General features: G+C 42.6%; 1 protein-coding gene across 3 annotated transcripts in view; it reads right to left on the bottom strand.

Moving 5' to 3' along the window:
- Nucleotides 1–18,494, bottom strand: part of luzp2 (leucine zipper protein 2) — a 157,660-nt gene that overhangs the window by 50,278 nt on the left and 88,888 nt on the right. For all 3 annotated transcript variants that reach the window (XM_024399161.2, XM_024399160.2, XM_024399159.2), the window contains exons 2-5: nucleotides 16,917–17,034; nucleotides 14,094–14,164; nucleotides 12,495–12,576; nucleotides 1,118–1,180 (exon numbers count right to left, since the gene is read on the bottom strand). In XM_024399161.2, coding sequence (XP_024254929.1) covers nucleotides 1,118–1,180; nucleotides 12,495–12,576; nucleotides 14,094–14,164; nucleotides 16,917–17,034 — 334 coding nt within the window. The remainder of the gene's footprint in view (nucleotides 1–1,117; nucleotides 1,181–12,494; nucleotides 12,577–14,093; nucleotides 14,165–16,916; nucleotides 17,035–18,494) is intronic.

Here is an 18,494-nt window from a genome sequence, read left to right on the forward strand (position 1 = left end):
CGACCAAGATGACGATCACGGAGATCAGGAGCGGACCGGTCCCCTCTGCCAAGGCACGGGAACCTGTAGATCCGGCTGATGCGCGGAGGCATGACAACCTAGAGTGCCGGAGAGAGAGCATACATGACAGCACCCCCTCCCCGGCGCATTCGGCTCCGGCCGCAGGACGCCAACCAAAGGGACGACCCTGGGGATCAGGAGCGGACCGGTCGCCTCCGCTGAGGTGCAGAAACCTGGCGAACCGGCTAAGGCGTGAGAGCCTGATGAGCCGGCAGAGACCTCCCCGGTTCCCTTGGTCGAGGCACAGGAGCCTATCGAGCCAGCTGAGGCATGGGAGCCTATTGAACCAGCTGAGGCATGGCAGCCTGTCGAGCCAGCTGAGGCAAGGGACCTTATCGATCCCGCTGAGGTGTGTAAACCCGTCGAGCCAGCTGAGGCAGGGGAACCTGTCGAACCCACCGAGGCATGGGAATCCGACAAACAGGCTGAGGCCTCCCAAGTATCTCCGGTTTTGACAACCGGACCCGACATCACCTCCAAAATTCTGAATATTGTGGTAGCTTCTGGTCCAGGGCTACTATGCAGCTGTGGTAGAACATCTTCCAAACCGTCGTGACTCCATTTATGATTGATTACTTTCTTCTCCTCTGCTCTGGGGCATTTGCCCTTAAGCTACAGGATTTTGCGCCAGCCACGCTGCAGCCTGTAACTACCCACTGACCCCAGGTTAGCCAATTAGAAGGTCCCACGACACCAGCCCAGCTCAAAGCCCCGAGGCTCTGACGAATTCAGCGCATCCAGTGGTATTAGTGCTCATAATAGGCCTCTCCACCAATTACATCATTCAACACTGACAGTATAAGGCCCTTAGTTGCCTATGGCTATCTGTGACCTTTGCAATTCAAAATGACAGCATCATATTGATTTAGAAAAAAGGATATCAAAACTAGTTCACGTGATGTCGATGACCATAGATATTGTATGATACGATTACTGAGGCATTACTCTTATAACAGTAACATAACATTTACAGGTCATGGTGATCATGAATTAGGAATGTGATCATGAATTAGGAATGAGTCAGTCATTGGCGGTAGGTGAGGAGAACAAAAAGTACCTCCTGTTGCAGGTCCTTGATTATTTTGGTCTTTTTCTCCATCTCCATCTTGAGGAACTTGATCTGTAGGCGAAATAAATCAAAGTAAAGACATGTATTTTCTTACAGACTGTCCATTTTTTACAGACTGTTTCTTACATTTAAATTATGACATTTACGTTAAGCTATCATGAAGGTAGTAACTGTCACCAACCATGCCACCTGCCTGCACTGGATTTCATCATACAGTATGTTGTTGCACTATCTTCAAAACAGATCTATACATCCCAAGGTCAAACAACTTAAAATGATTCTCTGCCTTTAAATCAGACATCCTGCTAATGCTCCAAGTACCTCCGTGTGGTTATATTACACGTTTTACTGCTATTTTAGTTCGTTTTATATGTGTTTTTGTGAATCTTTAGAAGCTAAGTAAAACATTATGATTCACTGCTTGTTTAGACTATGATTTATCGTAAATGTGTGTATCTAGAAAAGGTAGGTTGACTGTTGGTGGGGTTGCTGTTTCTCATATTGGATGCATTTATGCCTGTGATAGGCGACTGACTATTTTCCACTGTGTGATTAATTTCATAGCCATATGCTCATTGTGTCAGAGTGATATCTTTGTTTATTGCAATCCCTATATCGCGAGCTCGGCATGTCTCTGTAGTGCAGCCATTCCCCATGCCCTGTATTTTAACAAGCAGTCAGGCCTTAAACGGCTGATGCAGATAGCGGCCAACCGCAGCGCAGGACTACAACTATAAGACTGGATAGCGGTGTGTGTGGGGGGGGGGTTATTCCAATCCCGATTCTGCTTTCTATTTCACCTCTGCGACGAAGGATTCTGAGGGAAAGGTTGTCCTTCAATGAGGCCATTGAGATTGTCCCAGGGAGGAAGGGGAGAGAATTCATTGCCCAGGTGACCTCAGCTCTGAAGGCACCCGGGGGACTGTAAACTGGGGCTAGGCGGTTGACACACGAATAACATCACAGTTCATGTTGATGTATTTGTAGTTCATGGCCCTGCCCATGGGTACGTCGATAACACATCCCAGCACAACGTTCCCTTTGGGCTGTGGCACGACACACTGAAATGATGGATAGAAAATAGAAAACTGTAGCATTCTACATGGTTAAGATTTGACATTTTGAATTGTGTTATTACAGTATAATTCATTCGTATGACGTACTGGTTAAATCAATGCAATAAGCCTGAGTAATGTTGGGAAAGTTTTGTGTGTTTCCAGAGCTGTTATACAATTAAACGGTATATTGCAATGCACAGCATGTGCAACTAGTGTTACAAATACGATGTCATATTTGTTATGAAAGTGATGAAATAACCAGGTCTATCTTTTTCATCATGATGTAATACTTTTTGGAATAGCATGCCTCCCACTGGGAAATTCAATCATACATTTTTGTGTGTGGTTTATCTATTGGAGTTTTTCTTGGCCTACCTAAATTTGTTCATCTTTTAACGTTTGTTTACAGGCTGCATAACTTTACTGATGCCAGGTTCGTAGACCAGTCATACAGAGGTAATACAATTGGATCTGTGTTTAAGTGACAGGCACCACAGAACCTTTTTGCTAAGAAAGTTATGAGATTTGGGCATCTAGTGTTGTTGCTACTGTCTTGTCTAAGGTACCATTCATTCATGATTGGTTAGTCATGATTGGGGGGGGGCATGCGCCTGTCATCTCACACCTATGTCATAATGTTATTCCTTTTGTAAATAACTCTGACAGTAACCCTCCTTTTTAATTTCCACATGTAGCAGGGAAAGTGTTTGTGTTGTCCAATCTTCATGGTAGTAGGTGAGTCAGACAGACAATATAGTTATCATACATCTAGTTAGACTATTTCTCAGCGGCGCCAGCCCGCATCGAACTCCTCATCTAATTGGCCTCCTCATCATCTCATCTAAAATCAAGTTTTAAAATATTTGGTGAATCAGGTCAGATTCGGATGGAGAGTGAGTGCGTTGTTCAAGATGTATAAACAAAAGTCAAAACCAAGTGGTACACAAAAACTCCCCAAAAAAGATGTATCTGATCAAGCTCATGCCAAATTACAGAAGATAACTACATCAGCAAAGCTACAATCACATCGACTGACGAAACACCATTACAGGTGGAAGATTAGCTAAAGGCTAGTGCTGCCGCTTTCACGGAGCGGGACTCTAACTCGGAAGCTTACGAGAAATCCTGTTATGCCCTCCGATGAACCATCAAACAGGCAAAGCTTCAATACAGGACTAAGATCGAATCATACTACCCCGGCTCTGACGATTGACCGATGTGGCAGGGCTTGCAAACCATTACAGACTACAAAGGGAAGCTCAACCAAGAGCTGCCCAGTGACATGAGCCTACCAGACAAGGTAAACTACTTCTATGCTCGCGTCGAGGAAAATAAAACTGAGCCATGCATGAGAGCACCAGCTGTTCTGGAAAATGGTGTGATCACGCTCTCCGCAGCCGATGTGAGTAAGATCTTTAAACAGGTCAATATTCACAAGGCCACAGGGCCAGAAGGATTACCAGGACGTGTACTGTGAGCATGCGTTGACCAACTGTCTTCTCTGACATCTGTAGCACTCACATCTGTAGCCATGAAGGGCTTCGAAAGGCTGATCATGGCTCACATCAACACCCACTACAATTTGCATACCGCCCCAACAGATCCACATATGATGCAATCTCTATTGCACTCCACACTGCCCTTTCCCACTTGGACAAAAGGAACACCTATGTGAGAATGCTATTCATTGACTACAGTTCAGCGTTCAACACCATAGTGCCCTCAAAGCTCATCAATAAGCTAAGGACATTGGGACTTAACATCTCCCTCTGCAACTGGATCCCGGACTTCCTGACGGGTCGCCCCCAGGTGGTAAGGGTAGGTAATAACACATCCGCCATGCTGATCCTCAACACAGGGGTGCATGCTCAGTCCCCTCCTGTACTGCATGTCCAGGCACGACTCCAACACCATCATCAAGTTTGCCGATGACACAACAGTGGCAGATCTGATCACCGACAATGACGAGACAGCCTATAGGGAGGAGGTCAAGACCTGGCTGTGTGGTGCAAGGAAAACAACCTCTCCCTCAACGTGATCAAGACAAAGGAGATGATTGTGGACTATAGCAAAAAGGGGACCGAGCACAACCCCATTCTCATCAAATTGCAGTGGAGTAGGTTGAGAGCTTCAAGTTCCTTGGTGTACACATCACCAACAAACTATCATGGTCCAAGCACACCAAGACAGTTGTAAAGAGGGCACGACAAAACCTATTCCCCCTCAGGAGACTGAAAAGATTTGGCATGGGTCCTCAGATCCTCAAAAGGTTCTACAGCTGCACCATCGAGAGCATCCTGACTGGTTGCATCACTGCCTGGTATGGCAACTGCTCGGCCTCTGACCGCAAGACACCACAGAGGGTAGTGTGAACGGCCCAGTACATCACAGGCCAAGCTTCCTGCCATCCAGGACCTCTATACCAGGCAGTGCCATTTTGCCACCCCAGTCAAAGACTATTCCCTCTGTTACCGCACGGCAAGCGGAAAGTCTAGGTCCAAGAGACTTCTAAACAGCTTCTACCCCCAAGACATAAGACTCCTGAACACCTAATCAAATGGCTACCCAGACTATTTGCATTGCCCCCCCCTTTTTTTTTTACACCGCTGCTACTCATATGTTATCATCTATGCATAGTCACTTTAATAACTCTACCTACATGTGCATATTACCTCAACTAACCGGTGCCCCCGGACATTGACTCTGTACCGGTACCCCGCTGTATATACAGTTGAAGTCGGAAGTTTCCATACACCTTAGCCAAATACATTTAAACTCAGTATTTCACAATTCCTGACATTTAATCCTAATAAAACCCTGTCTTTGGTCAGTTAGGATCACCACTTTATTTTAAATATGTGAAATATAAAAATAATAGTAGAGAGAATGATTTATTTCAGCTTTTAATTCTTTCATCGCATTCCTAGTGGGCCAGAAGTTTACATACACTCAATTAGCATTTCGTAGCATTGCCTTTAAACTGTTTAACTTGGGTCAAATGTTTCAGGTATCCTTCCACAAGCTTCCCACAATAAGATTGGTGAATTGTGGCCCATTCCTCTTGACAGAGCTGGTGTAACTGAGTCAGGTTTGTAAGCCTCCTTGCTTGCACATGCTTTTTCAGTTCTGCCCAAAAGAATTCAATAGGATTGAGGTCAGGGTTTTGTGATGGCCACTCCAATACCTTGACTTTGTTGTCCTTAAGCCATTTTGCCACAAGTTAGGAAGTATGCTTGGGGTCATTGTCCATTTGGAAGACCCATTTGCAACCAAGCTTTAACTTCCTGACTGATGTCTTGAGATGTTGCTTCAATATATCCACATCATTTTCCTACCTCGTGATGCCATCTATTTTGTGAAATGCACCAGTCCCTCCTGCAGCAAAGCACCCCCACAACATGATGCTGTCACCTCCGTGCTTCACGGTTGGGATGGTGTTCCTTGGCTTGCAAGCGTCCACCTTTTTCCTCCAAACATAAAGATTGTCATTATGGCCAAACAGTTCTATTTTTGTTTCATCAGACCAGAGGACATTTCACCAAAAAGTACGATCTTTGTCCCCATGTGCAGTTGCAAACCGTAGTCTGGCTTTTTTTATGGCGGTTTTGGAGCAGTGGCTTCTTCCTTGCTGAGCGGCCTTTCAGGTTATGTCGATATAGGGCTCGTTTTTACTGTGGATACAGATACCTTTGTACCTGTTTGCTCCAGCATCTTGACAAGGTCCTTTGCTGTTGTTCTGGAATTGATTTGCACTTCTCGCACCAAAGTACGTTCATCTCTAGGAGGCAGAACAGGAGCTTCCAACGCCATAACATCATTTTCTGGAATTTTCCTTGCTGTTTAAAGGCACAGTCAACTTAGTGTATGTAAACTTCTGACACACTGGAATTGTGATACAGTGAATTATAAGTGAAATAATCTGTCTCTAAACAATTGTTGGAAAAGTGACTTGTGTCATGCACAAAGTAGATGTCCTAACCGACATGCCAAAACTATAGTTTGTTAACAAGAAATTTGTGGAGTGGTTGAAAAACTAGTTTTAATGACTCCAACCTAAGTGTATGTCAACATCCGACTTCAACTGTAGTCTCACTATTGTTATTTTACTGCTGCTCTTTAATTACTTGTTACTTTTAAAAAATATATATATATTTTACCTTTATTTAACTAGGCAAGTCAGTTAAGAACCCGTTCTTATTTTCAATGACGGCCTAGGAACAGTGGGTTGACTGCCTGTTCAGGGGCAGAACGACAGATTTGTAACCACTAGGCTACCCTGCCGTCCCTTCTTTTATTTCTTATTCTTATCCATATTTTTTAAAACTGCATTGTTGATTAAGGGCTCGTGAGCAAGCATTTCACTGTAAGGTTGTTGTATTCGGCACGTGACTAATATAATTGAATTTGATTTGATTTGTAGATAGGAGGCCTACTTAAGCTTCAGCTAGCATAAGCAGCCTCCCAGTCCCGACAGAGGCCCAGAAATGACAGTAGCCTTGCTCCTCCTCATCTTCCTCCCCTTGAGAACAGTAACAGTTCTCTAGTGATGGTGCCGGCCTTCCTTATCCGCCTCCTCTCCCAGAAAACCAAGCTGACGACTGCCAGAGACCCAGCGGTGCTCATGAGAGCGACCCCCCCCCTTCTGTGAACACTTGTAAGCCTACGAGTGATGAGATGGATAGCCCCGACAGCGTGGAGTCCACGTTCCAATGTGTAATATAACTAGGCTGCCAGCTACGCCTTTTTGTTTTATTCCCATAGCACTACACAACTGCTTCTAATAATCAAAGCTTGATAATGAGTTGGTTATTTGAATCAGCTGCGTAGTGCTTGGGCAAAAAAACAAAACGTACACCCAGGGGGAACCCAGGACCGAGTTCAGGAAACCCTGGGCTTGACTGCATTGTCTGCATAATGAAACAATCCCTCGTCAGCTATTGTTTTGAAGGTGGACTGATTGTATTATTTGGAATTAATAGACTGGTTTTATGTAGCACAAACCTTCTATCCAAGCTGCAAGAGAGCATGAGGACGGCTAAGGTAGGCTATAGGTCTACAGGACAGTTGTATATTCTTAAATGTTTAATTGGTTACTGATTAGTATACGCTGTTGCATTCAACATTCATTTTACAATCTACATGTTTGAATTTCCCACTTTAATTACTTAACAAGGAAATACATTATTGCCGCCGGCCTACATTCTAAATAGCAGCATTGCGACAGCGTAGGCCTATAGCTTCGTAAAACATAAACGTTTGGCTTAACATGAGAAAATGACGACCAAATAAAAATAAACATGTACCCATTAAAGCAAAGCTACAGGATACTTCAAGCACTAGCACCACATAATCTGATAGCTATCGATTGGCAGCCGCGCAGACGTCACAATTTCAGAACAATTGACCGCGATCAATAGTCGAAACTTTGTGAGTGGCTGACGGGCTCATATTTTTTAGGGGTGGGGGGGGGGCAAACTTCGAGAAACTGAGAAACCGCTACGCCTGTCACGCCCTGACCTTAGTTATCTATGTTTTCTGTATTATTTTAGTCAGGTCAGGGTGTGACGAGGGTGGGTATGTGTGTTTTGTCTTGTCTAGGGTGTTTGTATATCTATGGGGTTTTGATATGTCTAGGTAAATGTAGGTCTATGGTGGCCTGAATTGGTTCCCAATCAGAGGCAGCTGTTTATCGTTGTCTCTGATTGGGGATCCAATTTAGTTTGCCATTTTCCATTTTGGTTTTGTGGGTTATTGTCTATGTGTAGTTAAATGTCAGCACTTGTTGCAATTAGCTTCACGTTCGTTTTGTTAGTTTGTTTAGTGTTCTTCATTTATTAAAGAAGAATGTATTCTTATCACGCTGCGCCTTGGTCTCCTCGTTATGACGAACGTGACAACGCCAGTGAACTTACATTGAATATGTGAACCCAAACAAGGTTTCTGAACCACACATTATGAACATTTTAATTAAATACAAATAAAATAAAAAGGGATCTTTTGAGGGGAACCACAGCTTCACGGTCATCAAATTCTCTACATGTTATAGGCATTTATGATGTGTATGTGTTTCCCATCGCAAATGTCCATTTCCAAGTACAGCTACAGCTGATCGCTGTATGTGGTCCACTGGGGGTACTAAATTATAGTTTTTGCGTGTAAGGAGAAGGAAGATACAGATTCAGCTCGTAAATGATAGATTTATTTCTTGCATCACATTCCCAGTGGTCAGAAGTTTACATACACTCAATTAGTATTTGGCAGCATTGCCTTTAAATTGTTTAACTTCAGTCAAACGTTACGGGTAGCCTTCCACAATTCCCTTTAACACCATATTGATAATTGATTATCGGTTGCACTAATTTCATAACATTTTCATCAATTCCAAATGAGGCAACCCAAGATTATGAAATGTATGAAGTGAGAACTGCTCATTAAAACACGTTGCTGGTTTCGTGCAGTATCGTCCCGAACAAATTCAATTCACTGTGCTTGTTACTAACCCTGGTTTCCACTTTTGCTGCTTAGTAGGTTAATAGAAAACAAACTCTAGAGCTGCCTAGGGGCAGATTATAACTCCAATCAAACAATGTCTTCTTACCCAATGCCTCACATCAAATTCGCCCAGCTACGGAGATGTCAAATAACCTCAACTCACACTCTGTTTCATCACATAGAGCTGTAGGCAATGGTCTCAATTGAAAATAAAAACACTGCACCTTATTACAAACAAGACAGGTATTCATGTAGCATCATCGTGCATTTTCCAAAACTCTATTAGCACACTGAATAGTGGCAGTAGCAGAGTTATGCTGTATATGATACAACCAAGAAATTCAACTTTACAACACATTCTTGTGTTATCCCAGAAATGTCGTAACCGGGCTGGTAACATCATTAAAAAAAAAACGATTATTTCCCCTTGTGAAAACACAGGCATTGATTTGATGCATTGCAGTAGCCAATACAATTTCCTTTAATATAGATAATTAACTCCCTTACACCAGGGACTTGTCACTCATCTGAACATGAAAATGTCAACAACGACAGTTTGATTGTTGGCTACCCACATCAGCCATCCTTGTTCTGTGCTGTGGAAATAAGACGGACGACCATTTTAAGACGTCCATGTTGTTCTTATTAGCATATATTGAATATCTCAAAGCCATTCCACGGTCTGTTTTGAACATTAATTAGGCCTCCCGTTGATTTTCTGATCATTTGTTTTGAGGGGGAATTAGATAGCCATAAGAGATGTGGCAGTAAATATCAAGGCACAAAACAAGGCACAAAAAACCTACGGGCTAATCCATAGAGTTCTTTAGGTATGAAAAAGGCTCCACATGAGTATAATGTTAATTACTGACATTATCATGGCTTTTGTAGCTGTTATAAAAGCTTTATGTGGGCCTACAGTAAAGTTCAGTTATACATAAAGGGCATACAGTAAACTGTTACCTATAGGTTTCATTCATACAGAAGGTATAAACATGACTCTGCATGTGTGGTACCGAAGTTCCCTTGTAGCCTGCTATTCTCAGACGTCTGTATAGATTGGCAATGTAATAACGTCTGAATAGAACAGAATTTATACTAGAACGACAGCCAGGTATAATTGAAAACTGACGGAGTTGCATGAAGGATAGAGGCCTGGATTACCAGGCAAATGAAAAGGAATGTTTATGACAGGATGATAAAAGGAACAAAATGTAAAAAAGGTCCCTGGTCTATTAAGTTTTTATCAGAAACCTATCGTTTAAGGAGAGAGCGAAGAGTGGACCAAACTCCCTCACTATGCTTCCTATTTCTGGGTTACACCTACAGTTGAAGTCGGAAGTTTACATAGACTTAGGTTGGAGTCATTAAAACTCGCCTTTCAACCACTCCACAAATGTCTTGTTAACAAACTATAGTTTTGGCAAGTCTCTTAGGACATCTACTTTGTGCATGACACAAGTCACTTTTCCAACAACTGTTTACAGACAGATTATTTCACTTATAATTCACTGTATGTAGTGGTGTGGGGGCTGTGCTTTGGCAAAGTGGGTGGGGTTATATCCTTCCTGTTTGGCCCTGTCCGGTGGTGTCTTCGGATGGGGCCACAGTGTCTCCTGACCCCTCCTGTCTCAGCCTCCAGTATTTATGCTGCAGTAGTTTATGTGTCGGGGGGCTAGGGTCAGTTTGATATATCTGGAGTACTTCTCCTGTCCTATTCGGTGTCCTGTGTGAATTTAAGTGTGCTTTCTCTAATTCTCTCTTTCTTTCTCTCTCTCGGAGGACCTGAGCCCTAGGACCATGCCCCAGGACTACCTGACATGATGACTCCTTGCTGTCCCCAGTCCACCTGGCCGTGCTGCTGCTCCAGTTTCAACTGTTCTGCCTTATTATTATTCGACCATGCTGGTCATTTATGAACATTTGAACATCTTGGCCATGTTCTGTAATAATTTCCACCCGGCACAGCCAGAAGAGGACTGGCCACCCCACATAGCCTGGTTCCTCTCTAGGTTTCTTCCTAGGTTTGGCCTTTCTAGGGAGTTTTTCCTAGCCACCGTGCTTCTACACCTGCATTGCTTGCTGTTTGGGGTTTTAGCCTGGGTTTCTGTACAGCACTTTGAGATATCAGCTGATGTACGAAGGGCTATATAAATACATTTGATTTGATTTGATTTGATGACTGTATCACAATTCCAGTGAGTCAGACGTTTACATACACTAAGTTGACTGTGCCTTTAAACAGCAAGGAAAATTCCAGAAAATGATATTATGGCTTTGGAAGCTTCTATCTAATAGGCTAATTGACATCATTTGAGTCAATTGGAGGAGCACCTGTGGATGTATTTCAAGGCCTACCTTCAAACTCAGTGCCTCTTTGCTTGACATCATGGGAAAATCCAAAGAAATCAGCCTCAGAAAAAAACTGTAGACCTCTACACGTCTGGTTCATCCTTGGGAGCAATTTCCAAATGCCTGAAGGTACCACATTCATCTGTACAAACAATAATACGCAAGTATAAACACCATGGGACCACGCAGCCATCATACCGCACAGGAAGGAGACGCGTTCTGTCTCCTAGAGATGAACGCACATTGGTGCAAAAAGTGCAAATCAATCCCAGAACAACAGCAAAGGACCTTGTGAAGATGCTGGAGGAAACAGGTACAAAAGTATCTGTATCCACAGTAAAACAAGTCCTATATCGACATAACCTGAAAGGCCGGTCAGCAAGGAAGAAGCCACTGCTCCAAAACCGCCATAAAAAAGCCAGACTACGGTTTGCAACTGCACATGGGGACAAAGATCGTACTTTTTGGAGAAATGTCCTCTGGTCTGATGAAACAAAAATAGAACTGTTTGGCCATAATGAACATCATTATGTTTGGAGGAAAAAGGGGAATGCTTGCAAGCCAAAGAATACCATCCCAACCGTGAAGCACGGAGGTGGCAGCATCATGTTGTGGGGGTGCTTTCCTGCAGGAGGGACTGGTGCACTTCACAAAATAGATGGCATCATGAGGTAAGAAAACGATGTGGATATATTGAAGCAACCTCTCAAGACATCAGTCAGGAAGTTAAAAATTGGTGGCAAATGGGTCTTCCAAATGGACAATGAATCCAAGCATACTTCCAAAGTTGTGGCAAAATGGCTTAAGGACAACAAAGTCAAGGTATTGGAGTGGCCATCACAAAGCCCTGACCTCAATCTTATAGAACATTTGTGGGCAGAACTGAAAAAGCGTGTGCGAGCAAGGAGGCTTACAAACCTGACTCAGTTATACCAGCTCTGTCAAGAGGAATGGGCCAAAATTCACCAAACTTATTGTGGGAAGGTTGTGGAAGGCTACCCGTAACGTTTGACCGAAGTTAAAGAATTTAAAGGCAATGCTGCCAAATACTAATTGAGTGTATGTAAACTTCTGACCATTGGGAATGTGATGCAAGAAATAAAAGCTGAAATAAATCATTCTCTCAACTATTATTCTGACATTTCACATTCTTAAAATAAAGCGGTGATCCTAACTGACATAAGACAGGGAATTTTTACGAGGATTAAATGTCAGAAATTGTGAAAAGAGGAGTTTAAATGTATTTGGCTAAAGTGTATGTAAACTTCCAACTTCAACTGTAGCTCTCTCACTCTCCCAGGCTGGTTATTAAGTGGTGGGAGGGAGGGGGCCAGCCAGGAGAGATGACTGCTGGGTAATGAGATGGGTGACGTGCGCCCACAGGCCCGGATGACAGGTGACAAGGGGGAGGTTAGAGGAGTGAGGTGTAGACGAGGTGAGGACGACTGAGGGCTCCTACTCACTGTGGCCTGCTGTTTCTCGGCTTGCTCCGTTGCCTCGTCCAGCTGCTTCTGCAAGGCAGCCTGGAGGGACTTCATCTCTCCCCTGTTGAAAGGAAAGGTGAGAAACTTTCAGTTAGCACATATCCTTCTCCTCTCCAACTCTTCTCTGACTTCCCGCAGTGGCGAGGCAGTAGTAATAGTATCTCAAGCACTGGCTGACTGACTGACTGAGCACTGAGTAGGATCAAGCCATCAAATCAATTCATGCTTACTTTTTCTACCAAACATTTGTGATAGAATGTGTGACGAAATACCAAACTTTAATCCAGAATACCAGTATACGATTACAGCAGCAAAGGAATTATTCCCTTTGACTGGGCTTAGTGTAGGTTTAGAGTTTAATTACATATGACTTGGTCATGGTCCATCACTTGTGCAGTCGAGGAGCAGCATCTGCAGTCAACAGCACTGTTTGTCAAACTCAGAAAGAAAAGTCTCTCTTCACTGCTGTGCTGCCCTGTCATATTTCACATGCCAATGGTTGTGCCTGTTGGCATGAGCCCAGCCAAGCAAACATTTTTCTTTTACGCTAGTTGGCATTTCATTTTTCTGATCTCACCCCAAAACCAGCAGTATGACGTTTTAAGGGGAGACAGAACGATTTTTTAGAAGTTAGAATCTGAGGTTGACATTTAAAGGGAGCGCAACACCATTTGGTGCTGTAAGTGAGCTTCAAATCAACACGTTGAGTCAACATATTTTCACCAATATTTAGAGACTTTTGCCTATGGGCTACAAACAACCAAAATTATTCTGAGTGACATTTTCCTCAGGCAACACAGCACTAAACTGTGAATAAAATAGTGTATAACCCATTATGGGTATCTGTGGAAAGGCAGTTACTATTTTAACCAAAGCACAAAAGTAAATGTTTGACTTTTAGTACTGGCTTCCCCTGCCCCTCCTTATATTTCATTGGCCACTCAAGTTGGCTGTATTTTTGCAGTTTTAAATATAGTAATTGGTTATGCCCAGGATTAGGTCAAATGTGGTGGTAAAGACGAGGGGTAACGTTTTTGTTTTTTCATCTTGTAACCCTCACGTTTGTAATTATTCGACATGTGTTGACCTGAGGATGTGGCAACCATGGTTTCACATTAAAATAGTTGCTAGTTATTACTCCCTCGAAGCAATCATAAACATGCTTGAAAGCTGTCAAAAACAAATGATTTTCCATAAATCAGCAGCCTGGATCGCTTGTGATGAAGTCATTCGATAATCATTCTTGGCAATGGAACGAACCAAGAGCAGGATTCATTCGGATTTAAAGTGGAAAACAGGTGGCTGCTCAAATCGTCTGTGGACCAGGAGCCATTGCTCCAATAAAACATTGTTTTATGGTTTGTTTATGATTGTCATGTGTTATTGATATGTTGGTTTGCTCTTTATAAAGCAGTAGGATATAAGTATATACTGTGTATACCAAAGGCTGAATTTCAGGTAACATCACATTGTTCCTGCACCATAAAAGGAATGAAAAGTAATGTTGCTCTTCGAAAGAATCCATACGGTAGGAATTTGCAATAGCAAATGGTTAATGGTTAAGAAGCTTAGATCTACCTCTGCTTGTGGCTGAGCGCCAGGATTTTCAGGACATCCGCCTTGGCCACGGAGTCGTCATTTTTCAGTGTCTAGAAGAGAGGAATGAGAGCTTTTTAAGTCTCACAAAAGAAATTGGTTTATTATATGACCACTCACAGTCTCACTCCAACACTCCAATGTGAAGGAGCTGATTCAAAGCACTCATAGGAAAAGAACGAATACAACAGTGCCCCTTTCGAGTGTAAATGCACACATTGCTCCAAGCTGTCATACAGTAGCCTATCTATGCTCGGCAAAAAAAGATGTGAATAATTATTCGAATTTTTCATACATATTGTGTAACGCCTCATAGATTATTGATGTGTATGCTTTTATGAGGGTAGTCAAATACTTTTTGTGGTCCAAAAAGTATTAGTTCATTTGTAAGCTTGTAGGAACTCATATAGTTTAGATTCAGGTTTGAGGGTAATTATGAATCTTTTTTATGACACTTTTTGGGGAAGAAAATTGAAGTGGTACAAGTGTCTTGTTAATAATAAATTAGATCTTCATTTCCATAAATACACTAATTTGAGTTCAATAATTGCAGCTCTGCAAGATTACCGAACGGTTTTAAAATGTGCTTCAGTATAATAATGAGAAGAGACATTCTGAAAAATACCAATATTTTTTTATCACAAAAACTTTAACCTGGGTGCATCCAATCAGGGTTTGATTTAGAGGGATGCTGGCACTACCACAACAGACCAGGGCACCTCCGTAAGCAGTTAAGTTGCAAAGGAATGGCCCACATTAAACCATATACTAGCACACCACAGAGCAACTGCCAAGAATCAAAGCTCTATCATGCAAAGTTTAATTATGAAGGGTTGACCCAGCACCCAAGGGTTGTCTAATTAAAATAATAAACACTTAGGACAGTAAATCTCCACCAGAAAGGTTAATCAGTTACACATACATAATTGATTACTCTAAAAAGTTACTGTTGGTCGTTTTCACCCCTTTTTTGGTAAGAGATCCATCCCCCCTCGCTTCTCCCTTCATCTCCCGCCCCCTGCTTTTCCCGGTACATTTTCACAAGGTACAGGGTACACTGCCATCCAAGTCTGCACATAATCACATAATATACAGTAGCTGACTGACGTCAAAGCCTGCACCGGGGACATTGGTAGCGTAGACTACACACAGTGCCAGCCAGCCCTGACCAAGGGACAATGGATGCCACCGAAAACTGTCAGGAGGACAACACCATGAACCCAGGTTGGCCAGGTCACGTCATACAAGTAGACAAGGTGTATTTGGAAAGTCATTGATTAAAACTGAAATGGGCTACAGCCAGCCAAGCCTACTAAAAAGAACACAGCGGCCCAGACTAATCCAAGGGACCACTGCCTACCACAATTGGCAAAAGAGATTCCATTCAAGACTGACTAGAGGGACAATGATACTCTGACTAACACCTGAGAGACAAATTTGTGTCTGCTGGTTCTCTGTGGGACACAGAATTTTGGACTGAAAATACTCGTCAAACCAAACGTCTTTTTCAATCTATTTGTTCAATTCAATTCATTCCCTACTTGTTTGACGAGAACTGAAATGGAATCGACATCAGCCCTGATCAGTGGCGATATACAGATGTGTCAGAGAAGAAAAAAAACGTATTGCCCTGCTGCGGTAAACAATTTAACAACCAAATTACACTGGATTCACAAGACCTAGGATGAACTATGTTTATGTGGTCTTCCATCCAAGCCGTGCCTTCCCCAATTCTCTACGGGAGTGATGATCATACACTTCTGTCTTTTACCTCTCATTATCTGTCATTCCCCATTCCGTCAGTCCTATTCTGCACTGTGCTCACAGGAATGAGTAACGTTGTAGCGTACATGTACACACACCATCCGGTCTATACAGAGTTTGCGGATCTGTATGTCAAAAAAACGGATGACATTAAGTTGTGGTAGATATCGAGGGTCGAAGCAGAGATACCATTCAAATCATTTCAGTGTTTGCTCAAGTCCGCCTGGACTTCCAGGTGGATAGGGTTTGCACCATTGGGACAATTCCATTTGTTCCATTGAGACAGGCAATTTCAAAATCGAGCACATCTAAAAGTATTTGAAAGATGTAAAATGACGTAACATAAACATCCTCCAGCAGCATCACACATGCACATCCTGTCACGATAGTTATTAGATCCTCTGGTAAAAAAATATATTCCGCAAGTAAACAAAAGGGTCGCTATCTAGAACCTAAAAGCATTCTTCGGCTGTCCCCATAGGAGAACCTGTTGAATAACTTTTTGTGTTCCATGTAGTGCCCTTTCCACAGAGGGTTCTACATGGAACCGAAAAGGGTTCTAAAAAAACCTGTGACCAAAAAGAGTTATACCGGGAACGAAAAATGGTTATCTTATTGGGACAGCTGAAGAACCCCCTTCGGGGCCCTTTTTTCTAAGAGTGTAGGGACAGATTTCCCAACACCGTCACCTTGGAGTAATTTTCCAGTTTTTACAACTGTACCTCAACTACAGGAATTCCACTTCCAAAACAGCTTTGCATTCGTATTCATATCAGGGGGACTGATCGTCAAAACGAAGGACATATCGCTTATTTGCTTTTGATAAATGAGGCCCCAAGTGTGTAGTGGCTCATTATACGCTAGGACAGCGGATGAGAACGAGTGAATCACAGGCTGAGCTGAATTCTTAAGCCATTTTTTTAAAGTCCTAAAACAGAGTCCTTCGAAATAACCTCAGGGTTCCAAAGGCACTCAAAGCCATCCACCTTTCTTTAACATCCCACTATAATCTGTCAGAAAAGGAAACAGTGGGGCTCTAACCTGAAGGTTGCCTTTTATGCTGTCCAGTTCCTTTGAAGTCTTGGAGAGTTGACGCATGATGCCAGTCCGCTCGGTGAAGACCTCCTTCAGCTTCTGCTCCAGCCCCTCATAGCCATGTCTGTCAAGGGGGAGAGAGAAGAGAGAGAGATTTCACTACTTTATGTCCGCCTGAGAGAATCACCCTTTATTGGCACCCTTGGGAGTAGGAGACGGTGTTAAGTGGATTAAAAGTGTTGTCATTAGAGCAAAAATGTAAAGAAATACAGACAAACTAATATCTACTGAATGTTCAGTCCTTGGTTTTGAGATAAAAAAGCACTTCACTCACCCTATCAATTTGGGAAAGTGTTTTACTCCGATGTGTCATTTGGCCAGAGGTCCGCCTCTGCATTTCTATCAAGTAATCCAACTGTCAAAAAGACTGAAATATCCACAACACCAATTTGTCAAATGGGTTTTCTATTTCTATATCAATCCAACTATTGGAATGTAAATTAGGACAATTTTTAATGGTGACCTTGCCAAGAGGAAAACATGACTTTTCGTGCAAATGTGCATGCAAATTTGGTCATTACAGACTCTTGTCTGAGAATCCTGAATGAATGCATTCCATATGATGGAATATGTGTACCCAGCAAACAGGGGAACATTACAGAACTAAGATTCCCATTAAATTCTAATTAGGGTTTTATCTAATATTAGGATGATAACATCCCCAAAACACTCAAAGAATGAAAAATATATATATTTGGGAATGTTCACAAACATTTTGTGCACAACATCTGAACAACCACCAAAGAACATTCTGGGGAAGTTCTGGGAACTTTCACATAACCAATTTTGGTTTGCTGGGTATACTGATAAAAGATTAATTGAAAAGTAATTTTTTATGAGTCCGTTTGACTTTGTCTATACCTTTCGCCTACTATTTTAGGGGTTTGCGTCTCTGACCTTACTAGCCTACCAATTGATAAAACAGACATGTGGCTCTTGAATGACAAGCACACTCGTCAGCCAAGTGAAGTAGAGTTAGGGGACAAGTGAAGTAGAGTTAGGGGACCCAGTGGGTGAAAGCTCAGGAGTGGCAAATAAAGAGCTGGAGAAGAAACTGACAGCTCTGGCCTTTTGGGGCCACGGTTGGCCATGTGAGCTCTCTCTCTCTCTCTCTCTCTCTCTCTCTCTCGCTCTGTCTCTCTCTCTCTGGTCAGAGATAAAGACATTGCAGCTTGCCTACATCTTCCCTAGTGCCAACTGCCGATGTCAGATTTAAAATCTATTTTTATTGAATGCAACACCCTCATTTACAAACACAAATAAACTAATCAATCTTTTGGAAGCTTCCTCAAGATCAAGCTGGTCAGCCTGTGGTTTTCAATGTAACTGGTCGTCCATTTTATATCGACATGCTGTGCATCACTGATTGCTTTCAACTCCGCACAACAGAATCATTATTTGCAAATGTTGTGCGTTACAAAAAAAACATTAAACCACTCCCCCTGTTTGACCCTCCCCTTAATTTGACATGCTAAATAGACAATAAAAGCACTATCTCTACAAGTGACAAGAACATCAAGGATC

The sequence above is a fragment of the Oncorhynchus tshawytscha genome, linkage group LG12, assembly GCF_018296145.1.
Source record: "Oncorhynchus tshawytscha isolate Ot180627B linkage group LG12, Otsh_v2.0, whole genome shotgun sequence".
NCBI lineage: Eukaryota > Metazoa > Chordata > Actinopteri > Salmoniformes > Salmonidae > Oncorhynchus > Oncorhynchus tshawytscha.